At 39.9% G+C, this 24870-nt stretch overlaps 1 protein-coding gene across 2 annotated transcripts in view; it reads left to right on the top strand.

The window, feature by feature from the left end:
- LOC119744920 (small conductance calcium-activated potassium channel protein 2-like) overlaps nucleotides 1-24870 on the top strand; it is an 89876-nt gene that overhangs the window by 29712 nt on the left and 35294 nt on the right. For both annotated transcript variants that reach the window (XM_038221121.1, XM_038221119.1), the window contains exon 3: nucleotides 13993-14411. In XM_038221121.1, the coding sequence (XP_038077049.1) occupies nucleotides 13993-14411 (419 nt within the window). The remainder of the gene's footprint in view (nucleotides 1-13992; nucleotides 14412-24870) is intronic.

Below are 24870 nucleotides of genomic sequence, written 5' to 3'. Positions count from 1 at the left end.
ATATTTTTAAAGATTTTCTTTAGTTTTGGTCCAGATCATTCTGACTCACTCTGCACATGTACATTATTTCGAAAAATTGATAAATTCTCTATTTATACCCGAATTTATTATGGAATGAATTCCTTGCTGATTTAGGCATGTAATAATCAGCGGTAATGTATTGAAAGTATTTATGTTGATAGAAATAATAATATAGAAAAAAATAGAAATAAAATAATAGGACATAACCCACATTGATAAAGGCCTGTACTGTAAAATAAAAAGAACTGAATCGTAAGAATCGCCAGTTGTGTGCGAAATATGGCTCTCGTATATATAAAAGGTCAGTTATCGACCGGCCAGGGCGGGGGCGGCGGCCGTGGCTCGCGAGTTTTTGTCCTAAAACCTCCGGCGATACCGGTGACGTCATCACCGACACCACATCCCCGGGAACATTGAAACAGATCACATGTGTCGTCCACGTGGGTGATGAGTCAATGGCAAAGGTTTTTTGTGTTTATTCCCTCCGAGACGAGGGACAAAGGATTGAAAGTTCACGGCGGATTAGAGACACTGGGCACAGGTGTTGACCGGAGTGGAATAATTGACGTCATCGCATTGTGTATACACGTGTCAATGATCGAGCTGCTCCTTTTTCGCGCCTTTTTTCTCCTCATCATGAACAAAAAAAAGAGACGAGGTATTCATATTTTGTATTATTGATTGACAGAGTGATTGATTTTCTGCACTTTAAATGAGGCTTACCCAAGCACCGAAATGAGGTTTTTCACCTGTAAAATATGTATTTGTTTCTAATGAGAAAGTTTACATTGTTCCCTTGACTTTTCTGTGTTTTTTTTTGGTTGTACGGTTGTTTTTTTTTTTATATTGTCAAAGGCTGCTCTTTACAAACTCGGAAATAAGTTTTTGTGTGTGTGTGAGTGGAATCGAAAAGCACTATTCGGGGAATAGATCTGCGGTGAAATTGTAAAGGTCGAGATTTATCTGAAATACTTTCTCAACATTTTTTCGGTTTGAATTTTGGAGCAGGTAAACGAAAGTCTGTACATGTATATCTTAGGCCAAAATGAAGGCCGTCTCTGTGAAACAAATCATATCTTAGACCAAACTGTCAAACCCACGTCGCATATGAGCTCACAGTCGGTGTGTGAGGGAGAATGATCACGTGACTCGAGCCCGTGTCAAAGGTCAACTCCTGGCGCAGACACACAATTCTACTTTTTGATCCGTTGGTTGCTTTCGGATGCTCTACATCAAGGACAAATAGGCCTTTACCAAGCCCTGTTTACCACGGCATTTTTTTCGCACGACAAAGATCACCGCTTTTGTGGGGGCTTTTTTAACCCATGACTACAAGGACAGTGTTTATCAATTCCTGCATATTTTGTTTCTAAATTGTCGTTGATAAGGTGTTTACGAAAACCTGACAGTGACTGTTCATAAACTTGGACAACAGGTACAGAATACAGTCGAATCCTAGAAAGATCAAGGACTATTTGCGGGGGATCTAGAAAATATACCTGCGACTGTTTAATTTGTCACCTTTAGGTTAAGAAAGACGAACATTTCAAATTAATGTATGCTTCAATTTCAAAACGAATTAGGTTGAACATGACAGAATATCTATAAACTTTAAATTCAGTTACCTCTTTTCATGTGCACATTCCTTGGACATTGTACTCTCCACAGTTTAAAGACTCAAACTGCATTACCTGCGACTGTTTCATTTGTTAACCTTAGGTTCAAAAGACGACCATTTCAAGTTAATGTATCTATTTCAATATAATTAGGTTGAACATGACAGAATAACCATAAACTTTATTATTCAGTCACCTCTTTTCAGGTGCACATCGCTTGTACTCTCCACCATGTGTAGACTGAAATTGCATTGATTATATTATTAAAACATACGACTGTTTCATTTGTTACCTTTAGGTTAGAAAAAAGACGAAATTTCAAGTTGATATATGTATCTATTAAAAAAAATAAGGTTGAAAATGACAAAATAACTATAAAGTTTAATTTGGTTACCTCGGTTCAGATCCGCATTCCGTGTACTCCCCAACATGTAAAGACTTAGATTTGCATTGCTTTTAATATGTCAGTAAACTTGTCTGAAGATTTTCGTCCTATTCTTTACTGGAACCTTTCCAATGAATTTCCGGTTGGTTTGACTCCCAGTGTCCCTTTGACGTCTAAAAAAGGGGGGGGGAAGGAAAGCTTTTACTCATTTTTAGTTGGAAATGCAATAAATGTGCAGTCAGCATTCAGCACCCACACAATAATGTCACGAGTTCAACGGCAATATAAAGACCCATAGCATTTACCTCGTCACTTGTCAACTATAGAAATACGTGCACATGAGGAATTTGTGCCAGATATATTTAGCATCAACCAGCCAGCCACCCCCTGGCTTTCCCAAATGCTAGCAGTGCGCTTTTGTTTCGTCTGCAGCCAGTTGCTCTTGGAAGTATATGCCATAAAGAACTCGTGTGACCTATTATTTGAGCGTTGCTCGCAGTCACTCTTAATAACACAGTTGACCCGATTGGCTTGTTTGTGTTACTGGAATTTGTGCTTCTTCAACTTCTCCATACTTCTTAAACACTGTTTTATGATTGCATAGGCCCTATTGCAAATTTTCTTTTGGTATTTTATCACATGGTCCGATCGTTGTTTTGCGATAATTCTCCCAATACCCTAATTTCACGTTTTTTGTATTCCTCACCCTATTCTCGCCCTTTTCTAGTTTTTTTTCTTTTATTGGACGCTCTTTGTTTCATAAGAAGTGTTTTATTACATTGTGTCGGATACATTTCGGTTTTTAGTCATGCTATTTGCATATGTAAATGAATTATATCTGTGTGCATATAAATAGCTATACAGTGTGTCTAACAAAATGCAAACATTATATAAAAAACGGAATGCCAGACGTTGAATGTGTAACCAACATGGATACTATAGATATGGTTTAAAAGAGACGCCTTTCCACTTAAAATGAGACATCAAACGTCCAAATCCGATATTTTTTGACAGCGTTATGAGTAATTTACCAAGAGAGGTCAAATTGACGCATTTACTCATAACTATGTCAAACATCATCAGATTTGGACGTTTGATGTCTCATTTTAAAGTGGTAAGGCGTATCTTTCAAACCATACCTATTTTATCTGTATTGGTCACACTTTCTACGTCTGGCATTCCGTTATATTTTGTTTGCATTTTTTTTGAGTCACACCCTATATGTAAAAGAAAATGCTTAAATTGTTGTCATCATTTTCATAATTACTGATGGCAGCATTAATTTTGTTTTGGTTTTATTGCCTGTGCTGATTGACACCTTGGTCTTCTGACGAACACGGTCAGAGCACCATTTTCGAAACGCACACTCCCCTATTTAAAGTTGTTATTTTATCTCGCCACTAGTTTATTTGCCGCTCTGCTTTTCCCCCCTGCGCTATCGCATCCGCATCCGCATTTCATCACACGTAGCCTCATCTTCAGCTGTACCAAACGAACCGGCCGTGGACATCTCTAATTAGCTAGGAGAGCATGCCTAACATCAATACCCAACCAATAGGGATATTTTTATACTATTATTCTTTTTTATTATTCACCTATTTTTTTTCCTACCTGGTGTGAGATAAACTTGGATCAATATTGTATCCGGTAGGGTGGTATTGACGACAAAAAAAATGGATCACCCATTTTGCTGTTTACCGTCATGTGGCTGACCTAGATCGCTATAGTTATGTGATAACAACCCTGCCCAGTGCAGTGCTCTATATGGAGATCTGCGTGTTTTTATTTTGATGTAGAGGTTTGTCTTTTCCGTTCGATTGAGCCAGCGGGTGTGATTGATAACTTCGCCAATAAAGTGCAGCGAGAGGGGCACGGCAGCAGTAAAGTATTATTAATGATGGCAAGGAAATGGATTGCAGTTGGACTTTGTCATTCCGTCCGAGGCTAATTTAAAGCAGCCAAAAATACCCTAAGATTTGGATTGTGGGATTTTCCAGACTCTTGGATTAATAACAAGAACTGAAATGAGGAGTTTTTATCACTGTATTTTTTTTCTTTTACGGTACAATCATTACTTTGTGAAATTTAATGATATCTTCAATTCATTTTAAACTGTCATCAAGACCGTTTGATAATCCAAACATTGAGTTGGATTATCATCCAGAACGACTTACGTTGTAAAAATGTTTCGGAACTAAAAAGCAACAGAATGTCAAATCGAGGTAGATTTAGCAAAAATAAATAGATTCGGTGCGCTGCTCGTCAAATCATAATTGTCTACGGATCTGAAAAAAAGTGGCCCTGTCATTTTCAATTAAAGTTTTGGTGAGCATTAACATTATAATTAGGAGGAGCTGCAGAATCGAGATAGCTCATGTATGGGATGATTTTTGTTTTGGTTGTAACATTGTAGCATACTTCGAACCCTACAACTTTTCTCTTAGTATTACAATACCTTTTCTCAATGAAACAAAAACTGTTAAATTTCTCTGTATAATATGGCAGAATTTCAGACTTTGCTGCAAATCGAATCATTGACTTTTTGAAAGCTGATAATGTTGATTAATGATAGTCTATTAGAGTTGAACGTATCCGAGATTGGTATTTTGCAGATTTTGCTCAATATGTCCTATACGTGTACCATCTACCTTCATTTTTTGTGTGCATGATGGGATGATAGAAGCAGATTTCCCATTAAGGAACACCTGCGTACTGGGATGGAAATCCGTGCATCAAGCACGATTGGATGGCCCCGTCGGACAGAGACATGCCAGGGTGACATTCAAGACATCATAAAGCTATAGGGGGATCCTTATTAAACATTGCACGAACATGGAAACAGAAAACATTGATTTGCTCCCCCGTCAAAGTGCGAATGTGTTTTCTATTCGCGCCTTTCTTTCGTCGTGCAGGTCGCTCGTAATTGCTTTCCGGGCGAGAGAGCGTTGATGTTGCAGGCAGCCAGATAGAATTTGCTGTCTGAAGTGTCCTGCAAATTAGTAGCAATTTCCTGTATTTTCCTTGCTCGCGGGCGTCCCGTCGTGGCCAACGAAAGGGGCCCACGCGCCATGCCTAGCGAGCGCCGCGCGGCTTCGCGTGATACCCAGACGCGCATGTTTCATGTTGCGAACGTGCCTGAAGAGTTTTAATATAAAAGTCTGCTGCTCGCTGTTCCTGACATTTTCTCTGAACATGTGTGCGCGTGCGGTCAAGTTGTCTTCATATCCGTTACATAAACGACGTATCATACAGGCGTTCATTTAAAAGGTTAAGGTAAACAGCCGCGTGAAAGCCCCACCTTGCTAGAGCTTTCGGAATGTTGAGAAAATGTACGAACAAGAAGATGAGGTTTCAACATGTGAGACATCCGAACAGCAGAAGTAGCGTTAACTGCCTGTGGCCATGTTTTCATTTCGTCTGGAAGGAAGCTTTTATTAAATAGTTTTTTCTTTGCCAAAATGCCGACTTGCGTCTTATCTCTCAAATATTGCTTACTCTAGGTACTTAAAGGCGCCATGTCACCATTTTTTCGCCAATTGTGGCCTCTACTTAAAAAAAGGTGCCTCATTAATTTAAAACATTTCAGAGGAACGGATTTGTTTTTTTTTTCCAGATGCACGTTTTAGTGTAACTCCATCTCGTGGCCGCGTTTGGTGAAGTCCAGAATTTTAGATGGAGACTCTTTCAAATTTCACTGGAACTGAAACGAAACGAAATGACATGGTAACCTAAATATAAGATGGTCTTGATGTGTTGTCGTCTGGACAAAAATAGAAGAAAGCGTTTATGTTGTTGGCAAAATGTGTTGTAATATTTAAATGTGTTTTATCAAGTAAACAAAAAAAATCCTGTCGTTTTCTGTTTGGAATCATAGCTTGCAATCGCTTGACCACTGTGATAAAAATTAGTTAGTAAAAACTAAGAATTGAGTTTTGGTTCAGTAGGAAATGCCAGGATGTTAATATTTATGATTAGTTCATGAAACAGTCGTCAAACTATCAATACTTATAACTCTGTCGTTCGTGGAATGCCCCAGTGTAAGGGGAAGAAAATCTGACTTTATAAAAATATCATCCTTGGATATGTATTGTGTGTATAAAATAAATTGAATTTGACGTTGCGGGCCCTGTTTGGGACAGACTCTACTCAGGGAAAATATTGAACTGAAATAGGCCACACACTTCATAAAAAATAAAAACCTCTCACCTGCAATTTCATGAGCGCTATCATATTGGCCATTAACACAGTTTATTAGACTGCAATAAATTTGATGTTGTTGTAAGCAGAATTTTCCGCCATCTTTTTTTTGGGTTATGAAATTGATGAACACAACCTGCTGTTGCAAACAATAGCATACCTCGAAATCTTTTATTTACAGTTACTCGAGGCGCAGGTAGCGGGCCCAAAACCAGACACCCCGTTATGAACAATCTCTATTTCTCGCCACGCTTATCCGCACTGTGCAGGGAATTGATTGAATAATGCATGAGAGTGCACCGAGGAGAGACAACATGAGGTCTTGAACAGAGTCTAGTTTTGCCTACAGCATTCTGTCCGCCATATTGGGTGCGATACTGTCCCTTTACTGCATTTAAATAGCCTATTCATCATTTCTCTACCACTAGGAATTCCAGTTATCAAAGGAAAGTACGAAAAGGCAAAGAGAAGATACCAAAACGCCTTCAAATTTGACCTCAAGGCGACAAAAAAAAAATCCGTGAGACATAATGACATCACGCTTTGTTTACATGTGCACTTTCTTATGGGAGCTTGGTGGCTCTCGTCTCCACCTGGCTCCCTTAATAAAGCGCATATGTAAACAAAACGTGACGTCATTATGTCTCAGGTCTATAGGAACATATCTAACAGGCACAGTGAATAATATGCACGACCAAAAATGATTGAAAGGAAGCTTATAGGTTCATGTTTATAATATTCGTTTTGTGCATGCAGCGCTTGAAGTTGAGCGGGAATGAAGATTTATGGAGTTCAAGTCCAAGGGAATAAATTACATGGGACTTCCTCAAACGAAATCCATTCCAAATGTCTCTGATACGATTCTGTAACATTGCAAATACCAGTAGAAGTTAAACACCTGTGCCTTGGCACAAAAATGTATGATTTATGACCAAAAATGTCAGTGAAGGCGAATATACAAATTGCCAACGCTAAAACTCCTTGCGTTCTGCTTTAAGTTACACGGGCCGAGCCACCAGTGAAAAATAAGGCTGTGGATATTTTTTTTCTCGCGCAAATCATTGTGTCATACCCAGTATTTTTTCTCTCTCCCTCCTAACCCCCTGGCGGGGTTCCCTCGCTCGATGACGTCATTCTCAACCGTGTGCTATTATTAGACCCGGCTGTTGTCGGCGTCCGAATGTGGAGAATTTCAGAAGCAGGGGCCGGTGTGTGTTATTACAAGACTGGCGGGCGGGAAGACGCCAAAACTGCGCACGCTGTGTACCGCAGAAAGTAATTTCTGCGTTGGAGTTGCATGCTCCTGGTGTGATTATTGCTGTCAATTTATTTCAAATCTTCATGAAAATGTTAACCTATGCAGCAGATGCAGGCTTTTAAATCATTTCGGTGCTTACGGTTCTACTTTAAAGGTTATTGACACCATCAAGTGTGCTTTTGCCGATTCAAGGAACAATGATACATTAAATGCGAAGCAGGTTTTTAAGAAAAAACTTACTTTTCAAAATTTCAGCTCAGTAGATATACTTTTTTTGAGAAAACTGTAAACCGTTTCCCCAAATGTTTCTATTAGAAAGCTCGATGGTTTTGTCCTAACCATCGCAAGAAAATGATGGTAATTCTTTTTTTTTCTCGAAAATGGCGGCATACTAATTTTGTTTACAGTCCAGTAGGATATGTCATGATATTTTGATAGTTTCATTATTAACTGTTTGTCAAAATAAAATGGTGTCTATTTATCCTTTTACTATGATACTTGATTATGTACATCATTGTGATTGAAAGAAACCGCATTATGTTTTCTGTTGCGACAATATCTCGGATTATCATCTGAAGAGTTCCGGAATGAGCACAACTTACTTCCTGTTTGAAGCATCGGCCTTTAACTAGGCCTATCTAGTAAAATAATATCTAGATGTGCATATCGATTACCTATCGTAACCTAGATTGTACAGCCCTGTTGGTACAATGTAATTGGGGACGAAGAACTTAGAGATGGGTGTAAACCTGAGCTTTTCTGGGTAAACCCTATAATAAATTAACCAATTACTTAGCGATTATACGTGAAGCATTGTTGAAGACCATGGCGATATATCGCATATACACGGATTTCCGGGAATAGAGTAGACCACTGAGGGCTATCGCGGAGGAGTTGTGGGTGAAATTATCTCATCTCGCCCGCTGGTTCTATCTGTCATGTCGCTGTCTCCGGCTCCCTGAGTTGTCTACCGAGAGAAGGCTTGCGTGATAATGCTGCGTTACGGTCGAAGGTAGCCATTAATTTCGCATACAGCTAATCATCTGGATGCGTTCATAGCGCACTAATAATAATTGCCTCACTGTTATCGGCTTATGCATGGCGTCTGATGGTAGGACACAGTTGAGAGGCGGGGACTAGACGCCAAGGCATAATCTTGCCGATAGAGGGCGCATTATGGGCTGCGGAGTCAACGAGCAAGTTGTGATAACAAAATGGTGCATTTTTTTTTCAATTTAAGTGGCGGGAAATTTAAATTCATGACTAAACACATGACTGTCTGTAGCAAAATTTGAAACGAATTGACAAAAGGTGATAGGAACTTATAATCAAGCTAGCAAAAGTCATGAGTGAAGGTCCTACTGCACTTTACGTTTGGTTGCTGCAAAAGTCCCGTCCTTGCCCATCGCGCAGAACTGAGCATGCGTGAAATTGCTAATCAAGAAAAGTGCAACACAGGGGAAAAGTATCAAATGCTAGTTGTGAACTATTATTTACAATGCCAGTAGCGCAGACGTGCTAAGGGAAGTGCATAGAACAATAATGCCCCAGTCTTATGAAGCAAAATGTTGAACGGGAAACGCACGGGGCCATTACTTTGGCGTAATTAGTGTTGAGATGCCTGTAGAATGCCAATCCTATGGGAAGTGCATCGATGAAAGACATGTACCACACGCTCGCAACGGGGCCCCTAGACGCGCGCACTTTGTGACATTAACGCCGGTGACGTCGAGGCCTGCGATGACGTCACAGGGGCCGGCCGGCGCGAAATGCGCCGAGCGGTTTTAATAACATGGCGACCCTGGGACTCGCTTGGTTTTCCCCCCTCGTAAGCTGAGATTCGCCGAGTGAAGTTTGATTCCAATCGGAACTCATTGGTGCTTGGATAATCCGGCGATTTGGCAAGAGGCGTATTGGATCTTTAAAATCTTGGACTCAACCCAGAGGCAAGAGTTCAATTGCTTCCTGGCTAAGATCCGAGGACGGCAATTCTTTACGCCTGTTTTGATTAAAGGCGTTCTCTTGTGAAAAGTAAGAAGATAAAAAAAAATTCCTTCACCACAAAGCACAACTCTCTGTTCTAGGTTTTGTTGTTGATCGTTTGTGTCAAAAACCGTCACAATAAGAACACCGCGTTAACTGTTGTCCCTGTATTAGCTGTAGAAACCAATCATGTTAAAAAGTATACTTTTTTCGAGAAATATTGAAACACAAATTAAACTTTATGGATGTTTTGTTTGCTTGTTTGTTTGTTATATTTGTATTTAAAAAAAAATATTATTGTGCGAAAATCATATTTTTGTTTTAAAATTTTTAAGATGCTTGTTACGAACAATATATCACAATGTATTAATACTTCAGGTTAATCTTAGCTGAACGAGTGTTTTGTATCCACTAAATTCACACAGCCCACAAGATTTATAATTTAACAATTTTGTTTATTTTGAAATAAAAAAGGGCAAACAGCATTTTGGAAAATTGATGCATTGGTGTGCGCGATGACGAGTTGTAATTCATATCAAATCGACTCTGGACGTGTTCCTGTCGTGAAGACTTCATTATTTCCTGTAAAAAGGACACACTGAAACGTGCTGATTGTATCCACTACATAATAAAGAGAAGGTCAGGACACCTTTGAACACGCGAAAGCAAATACAAAAAAGACAAACCTCCAACAAAATGGCTTGCTTTTTTTATTAATTGAATTTTTTTTTTAAATCAAAATATTGTAATTATATTTTTCCAGTATGCCCTCCAGTTGTTTGTACACCGCTGCAGATTTCCGTGCAATATTTCACATTTTACTTGAAATTAAATATGCTTGAATACTCACCTTTTTACAAAAAGATGACGGCTTTTTATTTTATCATTTGAGTTTTGTAATTTACGAGAGTTGTTTGTCTCTCATTTTTTCCTAAGAAGCCTTTGATTCGACGACTGCCCATCCATGGTGAAATAATGAAGGCCCCAAAAGGTCGCAATTCAAATTTCTTTATTATTAAGCTATCTCTTCCAAAAATAGACAATTATTAAAAGCAGTTGTCATCAAAGAAGGCAAGACACCCTACTCGAGATTGCTGTATCAATGAAATATTAAGTCCAAAAATACGATTGGAAATATATCTATATAAAAACAGAGACTGCATATCAAGTGTCTCAAAATGTGGTCTATGAATATCGACTACAAAGGTCAATAATGTTCACTTCCAAAGTGTCATATTTTTTTCTTCAGGAAAAATGTTGACGTTCGGATTTTTCTTGAACTATTTGAGGAGATTGACATTGTGGCTATAGTGAGCTTCGTGTTACAGAGCCCTTTCATTAAACAAGTACATGTATTACATTTCTATATACATTGTACAAGTATTGTACATCTCCATTACTAATGCATGTACTATGTTAGCGACCATCAAATAAGCCAAATGGGTTCATGTTACTTCAGACTGCACTGCTCATGAAAAATGCAGGTCTCTAGATCATTAACATTGGACCGATTCATTTCATCAGTCATTACATCTAAATATTGTATGTACCTTTTTAAAGAACAAACAAATGGTGCATGTGAGACTGAAAGGCCTGAAGGACAATTAGTATATAGTTTCCCGGAAACACCGGTGTTCAGATAATATGAGCCCCCCAAAAGATCTGCTCATGTTTTCTCTGTTTCTCAAAATGTATAGTAGTGATTAAGCTAAAAGTTAAACAGGTTAGTTATTATGCACCTTACTTCATATTTTGAGCATTTTTTTCGCTTCATGTGCAGGGTGGTAAAAAAAAAAGGACACCCACATTTTACAGCAATTTTCACCTATTTTAAAAAATTATTTTTAGCTGTCGATTAGTGGCTATTAAAGTACTGGCCTTTAAGCAAATGTTACGAAAAATCGTTGCATTTGCACATTTTGTCGTTGAGCTATGCTAATTTGAACATTTCATGTGCGAAACCTGTTTGTCCATGGAGGTATACATTCCCTTCGCTCGACTGAGCTCAGCTATCGGAGCTTTATTTGAAAGGGCATGAAATTTGATTGTTATGTTATGTAATGTTATCCAACAATGAACTTAAGCCGACAGCTCATTGAGTAGATGATCTTAACACTGACATGAATAATTGGACAGCTTCAATAAAAGTTACCAGGGCAAATATATTTTGGTGGGAAGGTTTTTTAACTTTTATGAACTACGAAAACGTCCAATTTACATAGAATAACCCGTGGACAAGGCTGATTTTGGTGACTTGTATTCAAATTAGCATAATATCACTATTTTTGCGACTTTTACTAAGCTTTTTTCACCATGCATGGTTCAAGGCCTGTACTTTACTACTATATGAAAAAAATATTCAAAATAAGTTTATTAAATAGGTGAAAATTGCTGTCAAATGTGGGTGTCCTTTTTTTTAACCACCATGTATCTTGAACCAAAAAAGAAAAAGACAAAAACAGGCGTGCAGTCTCGTGCGGTATCACAGTGCGTGGTTGTATCGGGTCGTGTTGCCGGAGGCCTCTACTATTAGCGTCTGGTAAAGTATGTTCAACATTACTGTGTGACCGTAATGATGATGATTATGGTAGGCCTATCTTTTGTGCAGGCTAATGCGTCTTGCCAATGGTGACGACATACATATATCTTCCAGCGCGCACATTATGATTTGGCAATGCGGCCATGTTCGTCTCGCTGTCTGACGTCATAGCAGTGAATCATCGCGGTATCAAATATGAGGAGCAAGCTTTGCTTGGATGCTTGTATTTTACAAATGTGGGGTTTTCGAAACCTGGCCCTCGTTTCGGCTTTACTACAAGTTATATCCGGCCCCGGCTATAAGGGAACTCCATCTGAATAAATAGGTCTGTTTGTATGCCAAAGGAATCTTAAATGCTGTATTATTGGGCACAAGTTAAGAGTTTTTCATCGACGAGACATTAAAGGATTCTGAACGATTCTAAAACCAGTGATGAAACCAGAACCGAAAGGAAACCAAGATTTTAAAACTTCCCGTACAGTTACACCAACGTGGGAATGGTGCCGAGTTTGTAAGTAAGGATGGGACATTTACACGTTTAAACGTTTAAACCCAACAAGTCTAAACCCGTGTACAAATTATCCAAAACGCTCAAACGAAACCCGAATTATAAAAAAGGGACCTACGTTCACGCGATCTTCCTTTGAGTTAAACATACACAGCATAAATAATTAACGATGTTTTCAAACCTACTTTAATAATTTACAAAACCGTAGAAGCACCGCAGTGCCTGATTACGTTCGGGATATACGTAGTTCAGTTTTCATTTGTTTTTAGTGACTACCCTCTATTTATTATGTCAATCATTGTGGCTTTATCATGTCAATCATGCCGGTCCAGACAATATGGCAGGCGTCAGCCTGTGTGAAATGGCTAAACATTTAAACGTTTAAACGGTTCTCAAAATGTTTGCTAAATGTCTACAAATTAAAAGCAAACTCACATCCTTATTTGTTTAAAGTGCACCTTGGTAGGCTGTCACTGAAAAGTTAGAAGGGGAAAAAACGCCTGAGGAAAGGAATAGACACGTTGAATCGTCAGAAAATGTGGCTGAATTACCTGGGTATCACATCAACATTTTCAAATTATTTGAATTAATTGAAATGTTTGATAAGAATGGGATGTATACTCCATTCCTAGCAATAAGGACTTTTAGGTGTGTTTGAATGTAAATACGATGGTAGACGTTCGAGTCCAACAGTACTCTTTCTAGGATCGCAAGGCTTGGTGTGTTCTCAAATCTTCACTGTGTAGTGGTAGCTAGCTACAGTGCACGCTCGGGCACTCAATTCGTCACCAATTGAATAATTCCCTTCCGTAAATACCAATCGACAATAATTCCAAAATGGACAGATAACAGGCACCCAATTGTCGCTAATGACTTGTTTTCCTAGCGCTGGCTTTCTCACTCGCGACCGTTTATTCCACCATGTTTAACGCAATGAAGAAAAAGCTATCATGGCGTCTTCTTATTCGCGGGAATTTGCATTCGCAGGCGGGCGCGCGCGCGGTTGTCGATCGTTTTTAGACCCCGAGTGTTGTTGTCTTAGCCGGAGTGACAAGGAATTCAGCGGGAATCTGCCGGAGTGCGAGAATGTTTGCATAACCATACACAAGCCTCGTGTCTAGTCAAGGAGGTGCCTGGCTGAATTATTAAGGAGTTTGTTCACCCTGAGCGTTGCTTGCCACATTGATCTGTGACCATTTTATTCTCGCCATGTTATTTTCGGATCGCAGCCTCTTTCACTAAGTTTTTTTTCATCCTCATCTAGGTGCCATTCCTGTTTCCAAAGTCACTGCGATATCTTTCTTGGCCATCAAGCTTATTTCACAACGCAACCTCTTTCAACAAATCGCTTTTTCAGTTTAACACCATATGGGGATTTAAGATATAAACAGAGCTTCTTTCAATCACTATTTTCATTTGTCGACCATTTTGAAAACGTAAGAGCCTAAAGAAATGACTTGTTTTATATATTTTTTGTTCCCGTAGCTTTTCTTGGTGGACAACTGTGCTGACGAATGGCGGATAGCGATGACGTGGTCCCGGATCTCCCTCATCACCTGTGAACTCTTTGTGTGTGTCATCCACCCGGTGCCGGGCAACTACTTTTTCAAATGGGTGGCCGAGTTTGCTTACACCCACGACCCCAGGACGGCCCGTGCCGACGTGGACATCCTCTTGTCCATCCCCATGTTCCTCAGACTCTACCTGATTTGCCGGGTCATGCTGTTGCACAGCAAACTCTTTACGGACGCCTCCTCCCGGAGCATAGGCGCCCTCAACCGGATCAACTTCAACACGCGGTTCGTGCTGAAGACTCTCATGACAATATGTCCCGGAACAGTGCTCTTGGTCTTCACTGTCACGTTATGGATTATAGCCAGTTGGATTCTTCACGTGTGCGAAAGGTACGTCCGGCCGCCATCTTGATTTTATTTGGAAAGGGGATGTGGCGCCCTCCAGCGGCAGGCACAGTGTTTAGATATTTATTCATTGGATACAATTAACATTTCGATGAATCTTCCTGCTGACCTTCAAAAGGTATCCAGTACAAGCATGCTCTTTAAATGACCAGGAAAAAAATCTGCGAAAACGATCAGAAGGGGTGAATTACTAAAGTGTCGATTCTAAGTATTTGTTTGTGCGGCAGGGCATTGTTTTGCGACACGGGGTTTCCTGATCGCTAATAGAATCGTCACAAACTAAAACGGTTAAAATATGACCGGGACAATATCAAAACATGTGTATGCATTGACTACAATCATTTAGATAGACAGGAACAAGGTAACAGGAGCGCCCTCAAGCGGCTCCTGTCCGGCTTTAAGCATCTTGAGCAAGTTACCCCACTTCCAACTTGGCTTTACCGAAATGTGCCCTTCAATTAGACTGTGAAATCCTCGCGTGCGGCTAATATACTCTTCTTTTTTATAGTTGGGCGCGCTCCTGCTTGCAGATAGCTGCGCAACCATGGGAAAACCCTTCGGGAAAAGAAAATAATGTGTGGCCTGTGTTGTCTCGTTCTCGTATAGTAGCCTAACATGATCACGTTCTCACTGACTCGTTCCGCTTGCGCAGATATACGAAAAAGAAGGAGGGGGTGCTGGGTGCTTAAAAATGGATGAGGCCAAATTCTCTGCGCTGCCTAGACCTCATGGGAAATAGTTCGAGCTATTATCCGTGGTGTTTCCTTCCAGCCCCTACGGCTGTTTCAACCTGATACCGCCATCAATAACACACCTGCCTGGGTTGAACATCTACTGTGACGTCACCCATTGAAAGGTCTCGATTTACAGGCGAAGAGATTATGTATGTAGGTCCTGCCTTGGCCATTTTAATATCCATGAGTTGCGGACGCGGATGAAGTCACTGTTTAGCTGGTATGGTGAGTTGCGGACGCGGGTGAAGTCATTGTTTAGCCGGTATCGGTGTCACTGTTTTGAATATCGAAGGCTCCACAAGATCTACGCTGGTATACAATCATTCGAAATAATATCCCAAGTTAATATCGTGGAATATTAACAACCCATGACAAAAGAGGGTGTTGTTTAATACATAGGCCTATACAAATAACAACATTCTTATTGTGGAATCGGGGGAATAACATACACTGGACAAGTTTTTTTAACCCACGTAAGAATATCCTTGTTTTTTTTTAAGTAAGGTAAAAGATTAACGCACGTGTGAACGAATCAAGGCCGTGTGCAAATCATCAAATCATGCATAGATTATCAATGCTTTTGAAAATAGCAGAAACGCATAGGGGAAGTCTTCGACCTTGTGCGGGGCAATTCGTGTGACCATTTCCGAGAGATAGGTTGAAATTCACCTTGCGAATAATCGGAGTCCACGCCGGAGTAACCAGTGCTTAGGTTGAAATTGCAAGGGACAGAAACACAGGAACGTATAATTGGGTGTAACGTGATAAGGTCATGCGATAACACTCATCTAAAGCTATATACATGTATGTCGGTTGCAGTTATATGGCATTTCATCAACCAAAAAGGAGGATAAGAAATGTGCATAAAATGAGCTGGATTCCAGTTGATTTCGTTCCGATTGAAGTCAATCATTCCCCAGGACAGGAGACGCCCACGCAATCCATACAAAGCGAGTTTTGGGAAGTTCAGCCCGATGACTCTTTGACCGACTATAAGAGGTGGGGGAAAAACAGGGTTGATTTGGCTGGAGCATTTGCTGTGGCAGTTGCGGGCCTGTCTGTTCTAACTCACTTTACCTAGTTGCATACATTGTCTGATTGGGGGACGCGCTCCATGAGATGTCCCAATAAACACGCTGGTACCCTGCTCAATTATGTCCACGCATCAAGCAATCAACCTCCGTGCTCTTCATCACTGAGTGGATGTACAGTAAACCAGCGCGATTAATTGGGTAGTCCATTTTCCCGCGCATTCCAATCCCGCATCCAGAATTTTGAAAAGGGCGGGAACTCCATCTGCAATTTTCGAAAAGTGCATTCGGAATTAATTTTTTTTCCTAGCCGTGCCTGCATCACTGACAAAAGCTGCAACTTTCTTTGTACTTCCCAGGGGAAATTTTCCTGCCTATTATTGACCGCTGGACCAGTAAGACAGCTTTAATTATTAAATATCAGAAGCAAGAGTAGAACAAAATTGAATGGATGACAGGTTTGTTTTTTCCCGAGAGGATGGAAATGATAAAAGAAGAAGAAGAAAAAAAAAACAGCAGGAAGATGGTTTTCGCAGCTGGCGAATCCTGTTCCTTACGCCACCACTGACCTTGCGTCTCGAAAATAATCTGGTTTTCAAATTACTTTTACATGAAATTGATTCAGCACAAGGTTCCCTGGCAGGAATCTTGAAAGGAGCAAATTTAATTTGTCCCGTCTCCGCACACTTCATACGCAGACGCAGACGAGGAATCCACCTTTCCAGCAGCATTGGGAGATTGTATCGCAGGTGGCATAATTTGTGTGAAATTTTGGCATGCGTATAAAATATATGATAAGAATATGTGCATTGGACATTTCTTGATATACCGCAGATGTTTAAAAGCCCCAAATGCAAAAAGAAAGCTGGTTTGTTTTGTTTGTTTGTTTGTTAATTTGTTTGTTTAATTTCTTTAGACTTGCCGGTAAAAACAAATGGTCCTCCTTCGATCCGATCATTCTAGTGATATTCAATTTGGAAAACATACTCCGACTCGTTAAGTATTGAGCATAAAGATGTTTTTACCTGAAGAAGGGCGGTTAAACTGCACGAAACCTTGAACAGCCCAAACGTTTACTGGTCACCCTGCTAATGAAGTTAGGAAGATATAAAGCGTTTAGAACTTGATTAAGATGTTTAGTGTTCTTATACCACCGTTAAACGAGGCGTTTACAATGTAAACGGAATGTTTAGAATTGTTTTTTTCTGGAAGTCAAATTTCAACCAAAGTCAGCTGCAAAATCCGGCTGTTTGATGCTTTGCATTTTGGTGCATTATCTGAATAATGAATTTGACCTTTTTTTTCTACATAGTTTATGGCGTCTCTTCCCGTAAACGAGTTCAAATGTTTAAAACTGTTGCAAAACCCGTTAACAATGTGTTAAAAATTTAAGCACTAGGTAGTATACTCTTCACTGTTTTTCACATGACGTTGTTCCTTGGGCGAAGCCTCAGTTTGTGATAAGCCTGTGTGCATCTACTTTCGTAATCCACGCAAACCAGCCCCAGTCTGCGGACGTGAGCATAATTATTCGCTGTGCGTTTCCAACTCGGCGTTTAGGAAATGCCATAGCACACGGTGTGAACATTGTGTAACTAAACCCCTCAAGTGTAGACGCATCGCGAAGGACGCTCGAAATGTCAACCGAAAGCCCCTTCCCCTATACTGCTGTATCACAGAGAGCGTGCAAAATAAGGATTCATGCCAACTGAGGTGCCTTTACAGCCAGAAATATCCTCGTCAAACCCCCCCCCCCAAAAAAAATGCCACCCTCTTGATCGAATTTCATGTACAAACACGCTGTATAATAGCCCCCTTCTTGTGTCAAAGAATTCACATTCTCGTTCTCTTATTCCAACAAGTAACTCGAGTCCAATCTGGGATCTGTTATTCATATCCCTGCCCTCCTTTCTCTATGCAAGTGCAGTTCACTATCCGAGCTGACTTTTTTTCGAGATTGTAAGGCGAGTGACGCATAATGCTATTACATTTCGCCAATCAGACCAAATTGTATCAACTAGTATAAGGATTACTCCGTCCACGATTTGGGGTTCGAGGAACTGTCCCGGGAAACCCGGGCAAGGGATGATGCGGCTGTAATCAGGTTAAGTCGTAATGTAACTCATCACCGGCTACAGGGATATACGAGGGAGGGAAACATACTCCTTTCTGCCTTGCCGCGGCCCGGGAGCGTATAGTTTGCCAGGCTCGGTCTCTGTCGTAGAGACCGGGTCAGATGTGCCTGTAATTGGACGGTATTGAAAGTCAAATTGCCCGGTCGGTGTCGCTCAGTACATGCGAATACGTTTACTTAACGTCGGTTCTGCTTATTGATTTCACCACAGAATACAAACCGTACACACAACCTCGCCTGGGCCATGTTCCGTATACGGTAGTAACTATTTCATCAGCGAAAAACCTCTCAATTCAATCAGTTTTGAGATAAAGACAGTCATGCTGTGCCCAATTGCTATTGCTTCGCGCAAATGTTGAAGCGAACGTTTCTCGCCTAGCCAAATCTGAAAAGTTGCTAACCAAAATCGGAAATGTCGCCGCACAGTTTAAACTAAATTCAACCAATCATTTTGTGAACCACACGAAAAACTTGAATGTTACAGTTAAAACCATGCAGTTAAACACGTATACTTGCACAGAATATTTTGAGTTCATGGTTGTGTCTGCTTAGGTATTACCAAACGTGCTTGTGTTATTTCTGATCCAGAATGACAAATTAGGTGTTGTAAAACGCACGGTATATACCTTCGAGGCAGAAAATGTCGATGTTCTAAATTAAATTTGGCGGGAAATTATAGAAGCATGTACGGCCGGTGATATACGCACAGATACGGCAATGTAACTCTATTAAAAATGTTAGGTTCGAATTCCCTGTCCCAAAAATGCTTTGAAATGCTAAATTACAGGAAAATTGAGACCTGTTCACTAAACTTATTTTGCAACGGGTAGGTGTCAATTCAATATAGGCTTTTAGAAATATGCTATTTCAATGCGTCGGTGCGATGTAAATTCAATATTAGGTTTTGGTAACATTTTGTTATAATGCCTTGAGGGACGTAAACTTCAGATTGGGATATGGTGACATGTAAGTATAACGCTTCATATAAATACCAATCAAACTGGTTCTTAACATCAGATGTTTCGCCTTTCATTTGAATTTTTCAATCCCCAAATATTGTCTCGTTCCTTGCCAGGATTCATTTCCAAGCAACAGAACTTTTCCCTTTAGAAAAAAAGGCTGTTTTAAACGACGTATTAAACGACACCATTTTGATGCTCAAACAGACATGAATTCAAGATAAGTGTCATGACAGGGTGAACCCCCCCCCCCAAAAAAAAAAAAAACCCAAACAGTTGTGCAAGCAGACATCTTTAAATTTCTCAAAAAGTATCCAACGTCAGGATTTCATGTTTATGGAGTATATTGATTGTACTCTGGTGTATAATCTCTGCAAAGATTTGATGAAAAACCATTCATGCAAACCAGAGATACAACAGATTATAAATGGCAATGTGTTTTTCACCCGTTCCAATGTGATTTACACAGTTAATGAAAAGACCCATTGCAGAGTGCCGGTTGAGCGAGGTAATGGTTGAAAATCACACATCCTCCTGTAATCTGTTACAGCTCTGGTTTGCATGAATGGGTTTCCATGCCACTGTCATTGATTATACATGAGTATTATTAATATGCTCAATCAAAATGAAATACTCATGTTAGGTACTTTTTGAGAAATTTAACGATATCTGCCTTTGCAACGTTTTAGGGGTCACCCTGTAGCTACAAGTTTTAAATTACATTATAATTTTTCAAACTTAGATTGGAGTGAAGTTACTTAAACTCGAAAATTTGCTTCAATAGACTGTAGTCAAGGTGCCCGTTTGCGATGTCTGGTCATGCATCTTTCTGAGATTCTCAGATTGTACCCCACGTCGTTACATTTCCCCCAGTTGCTCAAAAACAAAAGCATTAAAAACTAGAGATTGCGGTCGTAAAAAAAAGTTTCACAATTGACAATAATAGTCCTTCCCCTTCCAATAAATTCCGTATATGATATCCGAGTAGTCGGCGCTCTTCAGTCGACCAGAAAGAGATTCTGTATTCGAGCACGGTTTCTCGTATCAGGTGAACCGATAATGTTTCAACTGGATCGATCGAGAAATCCCAGCTTTCCACGACGAAACTTCATTTGCCCGTCCCAGGGGCGTCCGCTCGTAACAGCGTCGATCGACAATGTTCAGGTCGTTGGTGGCTAAAAACCAAAAAGTCCACCAACATTGAATAGATTTGAATATCATTATCTCAAAAGAACTTTCTTATAGTGCCATGTGCAGATGCGTGAAAAACGTGTCAGTTTTTATCGATCGGTTTAATAAGAAACTTAATGTAGGGTGAAGCATGAGTTATTCTGCGGGTAAAAACTCAATAAACTCATTTGCATAATGCCAGCAAAACAAATATTTGTCTCCATAAACTGAGTAATTATGTGCGAATGCTCGATACGTTCAATCTAGTAGCACCTGTTCTTTTGGTAAGTGGAACACTGTAGCTGCTGTGTCGAAATGCCACCAGAGGTCGATAACAATTTGTTTTTTCAACTTAGCTTTGCTTGTTTATCAAGTATCAAGTTTCGTCGTGAAAATAAAGAGATTTCGCAACCGAATGGATACGTGTACGAAAACATTTGGCCATCCGTTACCGTTATCAACCATTCCGTTGTTTTGCATCGTGTATGTGTACGCATTGCCTAGTTATCAGAATAAAGCAGTAATCCGAAATGGCAGCTATATGAAAGCCTCGTGTCTTCGGCTGATCCTGACTTGAAACACAGTCAAATGCTACTTATATTGTTCAGCATTTCATCATCTTTCAATCAAATCATACATGATTAAATAACATCTGAAAATAGGGTGAAAATCGACGACTTAATATGCGTTTTACACTGACGCGTAGCGCGCGCAATACAGGGTAAGTAAAAAAAAAACCACGAAACCCAAATGTCGGGACTATTGTTTTAGTGAAGTTCTGCATGTAGCATTTTCAAATTCTAGCATTTGAAAGCCCAATTCATAAGCTTTCTTTTAGTACAAGAATCATTCGAATCACTTATGTACTTTTCAAGTTACGGAAATTTAACCACCGTTTGAAAGTTCTGTTCACGGATCACACAAAAGGTGTGCGTTCTATCAGCAAAACGGAAACAATTCACACACATCCATATGTGATTTTTTTATCGTTTTGCTGAAAGAACACTTACCTGTTTGAGATCCGTGGACAGAACTTCAAAAATTGTGCTTGTGTTTAAAAGTCCGTAACTTGAAAAGTACACCAGTGATTTGAATGATTCTTGCACTAAAAGAAAGCTTATGAATTGAGCTTTCATATCCTAGATTTTGAAAGTGCTACATTCAGAACTTCACTAAAACAATGGTCTCGACATTTGGGTTTCGTTTTTTTTTAATCACCCTGTGCAGTGAACACGCATTGGGGATAGCGAGTTTCGTATGACCTCACTAGACCACACAAGCTATGATTACCTATCCGCCGCACTGACCAATCCGTTCGCTTGGGAAACTTCTCCAGATGATAGTGTCAAAGCTTGAAAAGAATAATATTGGATTTTAGACTTTGAGCAATAAATCATCCTAAATGTTTTTTCACCTTTATTGTAGGAAATTAGATACATTATAGCAGGAACAGTTTTGATTTTGTTTTTACATCTTCAGATAAATGCCCCCCCCCCCAATCGACACACGGTAAATATCTTTTGCCTTGTAGTCCAATATGAAATTATTTGAATTTGACGTAGAAGCTTTGAAGCTCAACTGCTTTAGTTGCCCTTAAATTTTGTTTCCTTGAAATAGGCCTACTCGTTAAAATTGAGATACGAAGTTGGATCATGTGTACTTTGTTTTTTCAATCTCATTGATAACCGACCGCATTCAGAGAAATATCGACGCCTGTCAAATTACGAATGGGCGACACGGACAATGCGAACCCGACCCCTTGCATGTATTCATGCCAGTCGGCGTAGAAACACTCTGTGTGTAAGTTCGATTACACTGCCCCGGATATTCCTCCCCCTAGGGTGGAAGCCGCCGCGTGTAGACCCACAATGATGTACAGGGAGCCTGATAGTCGAGCCTGTATGTGGGTACGGGACAAAACACCGTGAAATTGCCACCCCTGAGAAAGAAGCAAGGTGTACGGAGCCCTGCAGGACACGGCAGTACTTTTTTTTTCGAGGAATTCATCCGGGGGTCGAGTACTCGTGTTTCGCGTGACGCCGCGCACGTCCCGCACGCGTATTGATGTATAAGTGCAGTGTGAGGCTGTCAGCGCGGTGCATTTCAGGCTGTGTATAGGCCTAATCCCCTTGTTGAATTCAGGTCATTCCAACTCTCCCAGTCCCCCCTTTTTTTCTTTTGGGAAATAGAACTTTAATTACACCGAGGGAAAAACATTTGTGTGTGTAAACCTCTGTTGTCGTGGATCAGACATTAAAATATAGATTACAGATCTATCGCAACAACATTTGATTTGAATTTTAGTATCCGCTTATGACAAAAAGTGTAGGTGTTATATCCTGGGAGACCGTCACCAAACAAGTTGAAATAACCTCCCGAAATAATTCTTTTCAACGCTAGTTATGCCATTCTTACTAAAGCGTCATGGTTGTGCATACTTAATTCGTTACAGTATCATAATATACGAAATGCTCCATGACTAATGAACTATGAAGGATGTTGTGTTAAAGTTCTGCTACGGATTGCAGCGGCGCTTATTTATCATGAATATGTGTGTAAATGTCTTGAATGCAATTGGATGTAGTGCTGAAAACGTGCCTTAATATTGCTTGTGTTTAAGCTCTCATCTTGTAAAATATAACCAGTTTTATCCACCCTGGTGCGAGGGGTTGGTCTTTTCCTTTAAAAAAAAAATGTGACCCTTCGTGGTAAAAGTGTCCCTCAAATATTTGAACTATGGGCTACTTTGGTGCACTTGAACGTAATTTTGAGACATTCAGCTTGAAGGTGATGTACACCATCTGCAAATGTTTAAAACAAACTTGCCAAAATATTATGAAACAGCCTACTTGATGGGAAGTAAATAATAGTGCCATAGCAACCTGCGAAGTAATTGTGCTTGGTATGCTATCATTTTCAAGAAGAGAAAAACTTGGTGCCAGTGTTTAAACGACGGTTTGGACCTAACAAAAACGGCTTTCGAAACACCCCCCGGGCTATAGGGTATTGTTTCACGCTCCGTCTGTGTCAGCCGTAGTTCTTTGTAGGCAAATACAAGAAATTGGGAAGGGAGAGTCCTTAAAATTCAATTGAATTCAATTCCATTGTACTATTACTGGGAAGCCAAAAAAAAAAAAAAAAAAATAAGACTGCAATTTTACCAATCATAATAGTTATTTATTGCAACGTGCCGCACCTCACCAGCAGGGATATTGCATGATGAAAGGCGGTTAAAAACCCGAAGCCTAACCCCATCTCTTCACATTGCGAGACCTTTTGTTGATGAATGGTTGATCCTCGGAACTCGTAAACGCTTGTAGGGTATTTAGGCTATAATTGAATCCCAGCAGGTGCATTGATACTCATTTGTGATGTCAGCATTCTTTGATTAGGCGGGTATGACCGTTCCATTAACTAAAAAAAAAAATAACAAGATTAAATTGAAAATGTATTTCTAAATAACAGGTACACTTCATAATATGTAAAGTTAGAAGGGTGAAAATTAGAAAATGATGCGGAGCATCAGAGATAATCATCATTTAATATCATGCCATAAATTGCAACTCATAATTTAAATGATATCTGTAAAGCAATTTTGTTTTTGTACAAAATTGTATTAAAGACAATTACAAATGCGGGGTTATTATACATTCCTGATGCCAGACATACCTCTGCGATACAGCTGTGATGGTATAACGTTGAGACACGACGCATGGTATCTGTGGTGCTATTGGAGTATAGTGCGATCACTTGACGAACTTTTCTCCATTTAAACTAACCAGTGTCGTCACAATATTCTTCGCATCGACGCGGTTCATGCCTCATGTGCTACTCACGATATCCTTGACTGTATTGAAATATAGCAAACCGCTTACCGAAATAGTCTTGTATTGAATGGTATCAATAAAGTCATGAGTATGTTCTTCTCGTTGAGAAAATATATATTCAAGTTAACAAAGAGATTGACTGTAGCGGGAATGAACCTGCGACCTTCGGATTATCATACTGGAGGTCGCAGGTTCAATCCCGCTCCAGTGGATAGTTATTGTACACGCACCTAGCCAGGTCCACTTTGAGGTTATTTACTGAAAACTTCAGTTCTGCTAAAATCGTTAAAATATCCATGTATTCAAATGGTACCATTATAGTGATTGTACACTGCAAAAACTGTAGTGTTAATTTAACACCGTTCGGTATCTATATAGGACAACACCAGAAAAATTTAACACCAGATGGTCCTATATAGATACCGAATGGTGTAAATTGAACACTCCAGTTTTTGCAGTGTAGGTTAGGAGGTCAATCAATTAATAAGAACTCTTTAGGCCAGTGCAAGTCTGTTTTTATATGCATCTTAATTCGTCCTTTTGGCACGTGCACATTTCCCGTGCCCCGTTAATACCTCTAACGTTCACG

Source organism: Patiria miniata, unplaced genomic scaffold (assembly GCF_015706575.1).
Source record: "Patiria miniata isolate m_02_andy unplaced genomic scaffold, ASM1570657v1 HiC_scaffold_7, whole genome shotgun sequence".
NCBI lineage: Eukaryota > Metazoa > Echinodermata > Asteroidea > Valvatida > Asterinidae > Patiria > Patiria miniata.
This window is presented reverse-complemented; position numbering and strand designations above follow the sequence as displayed.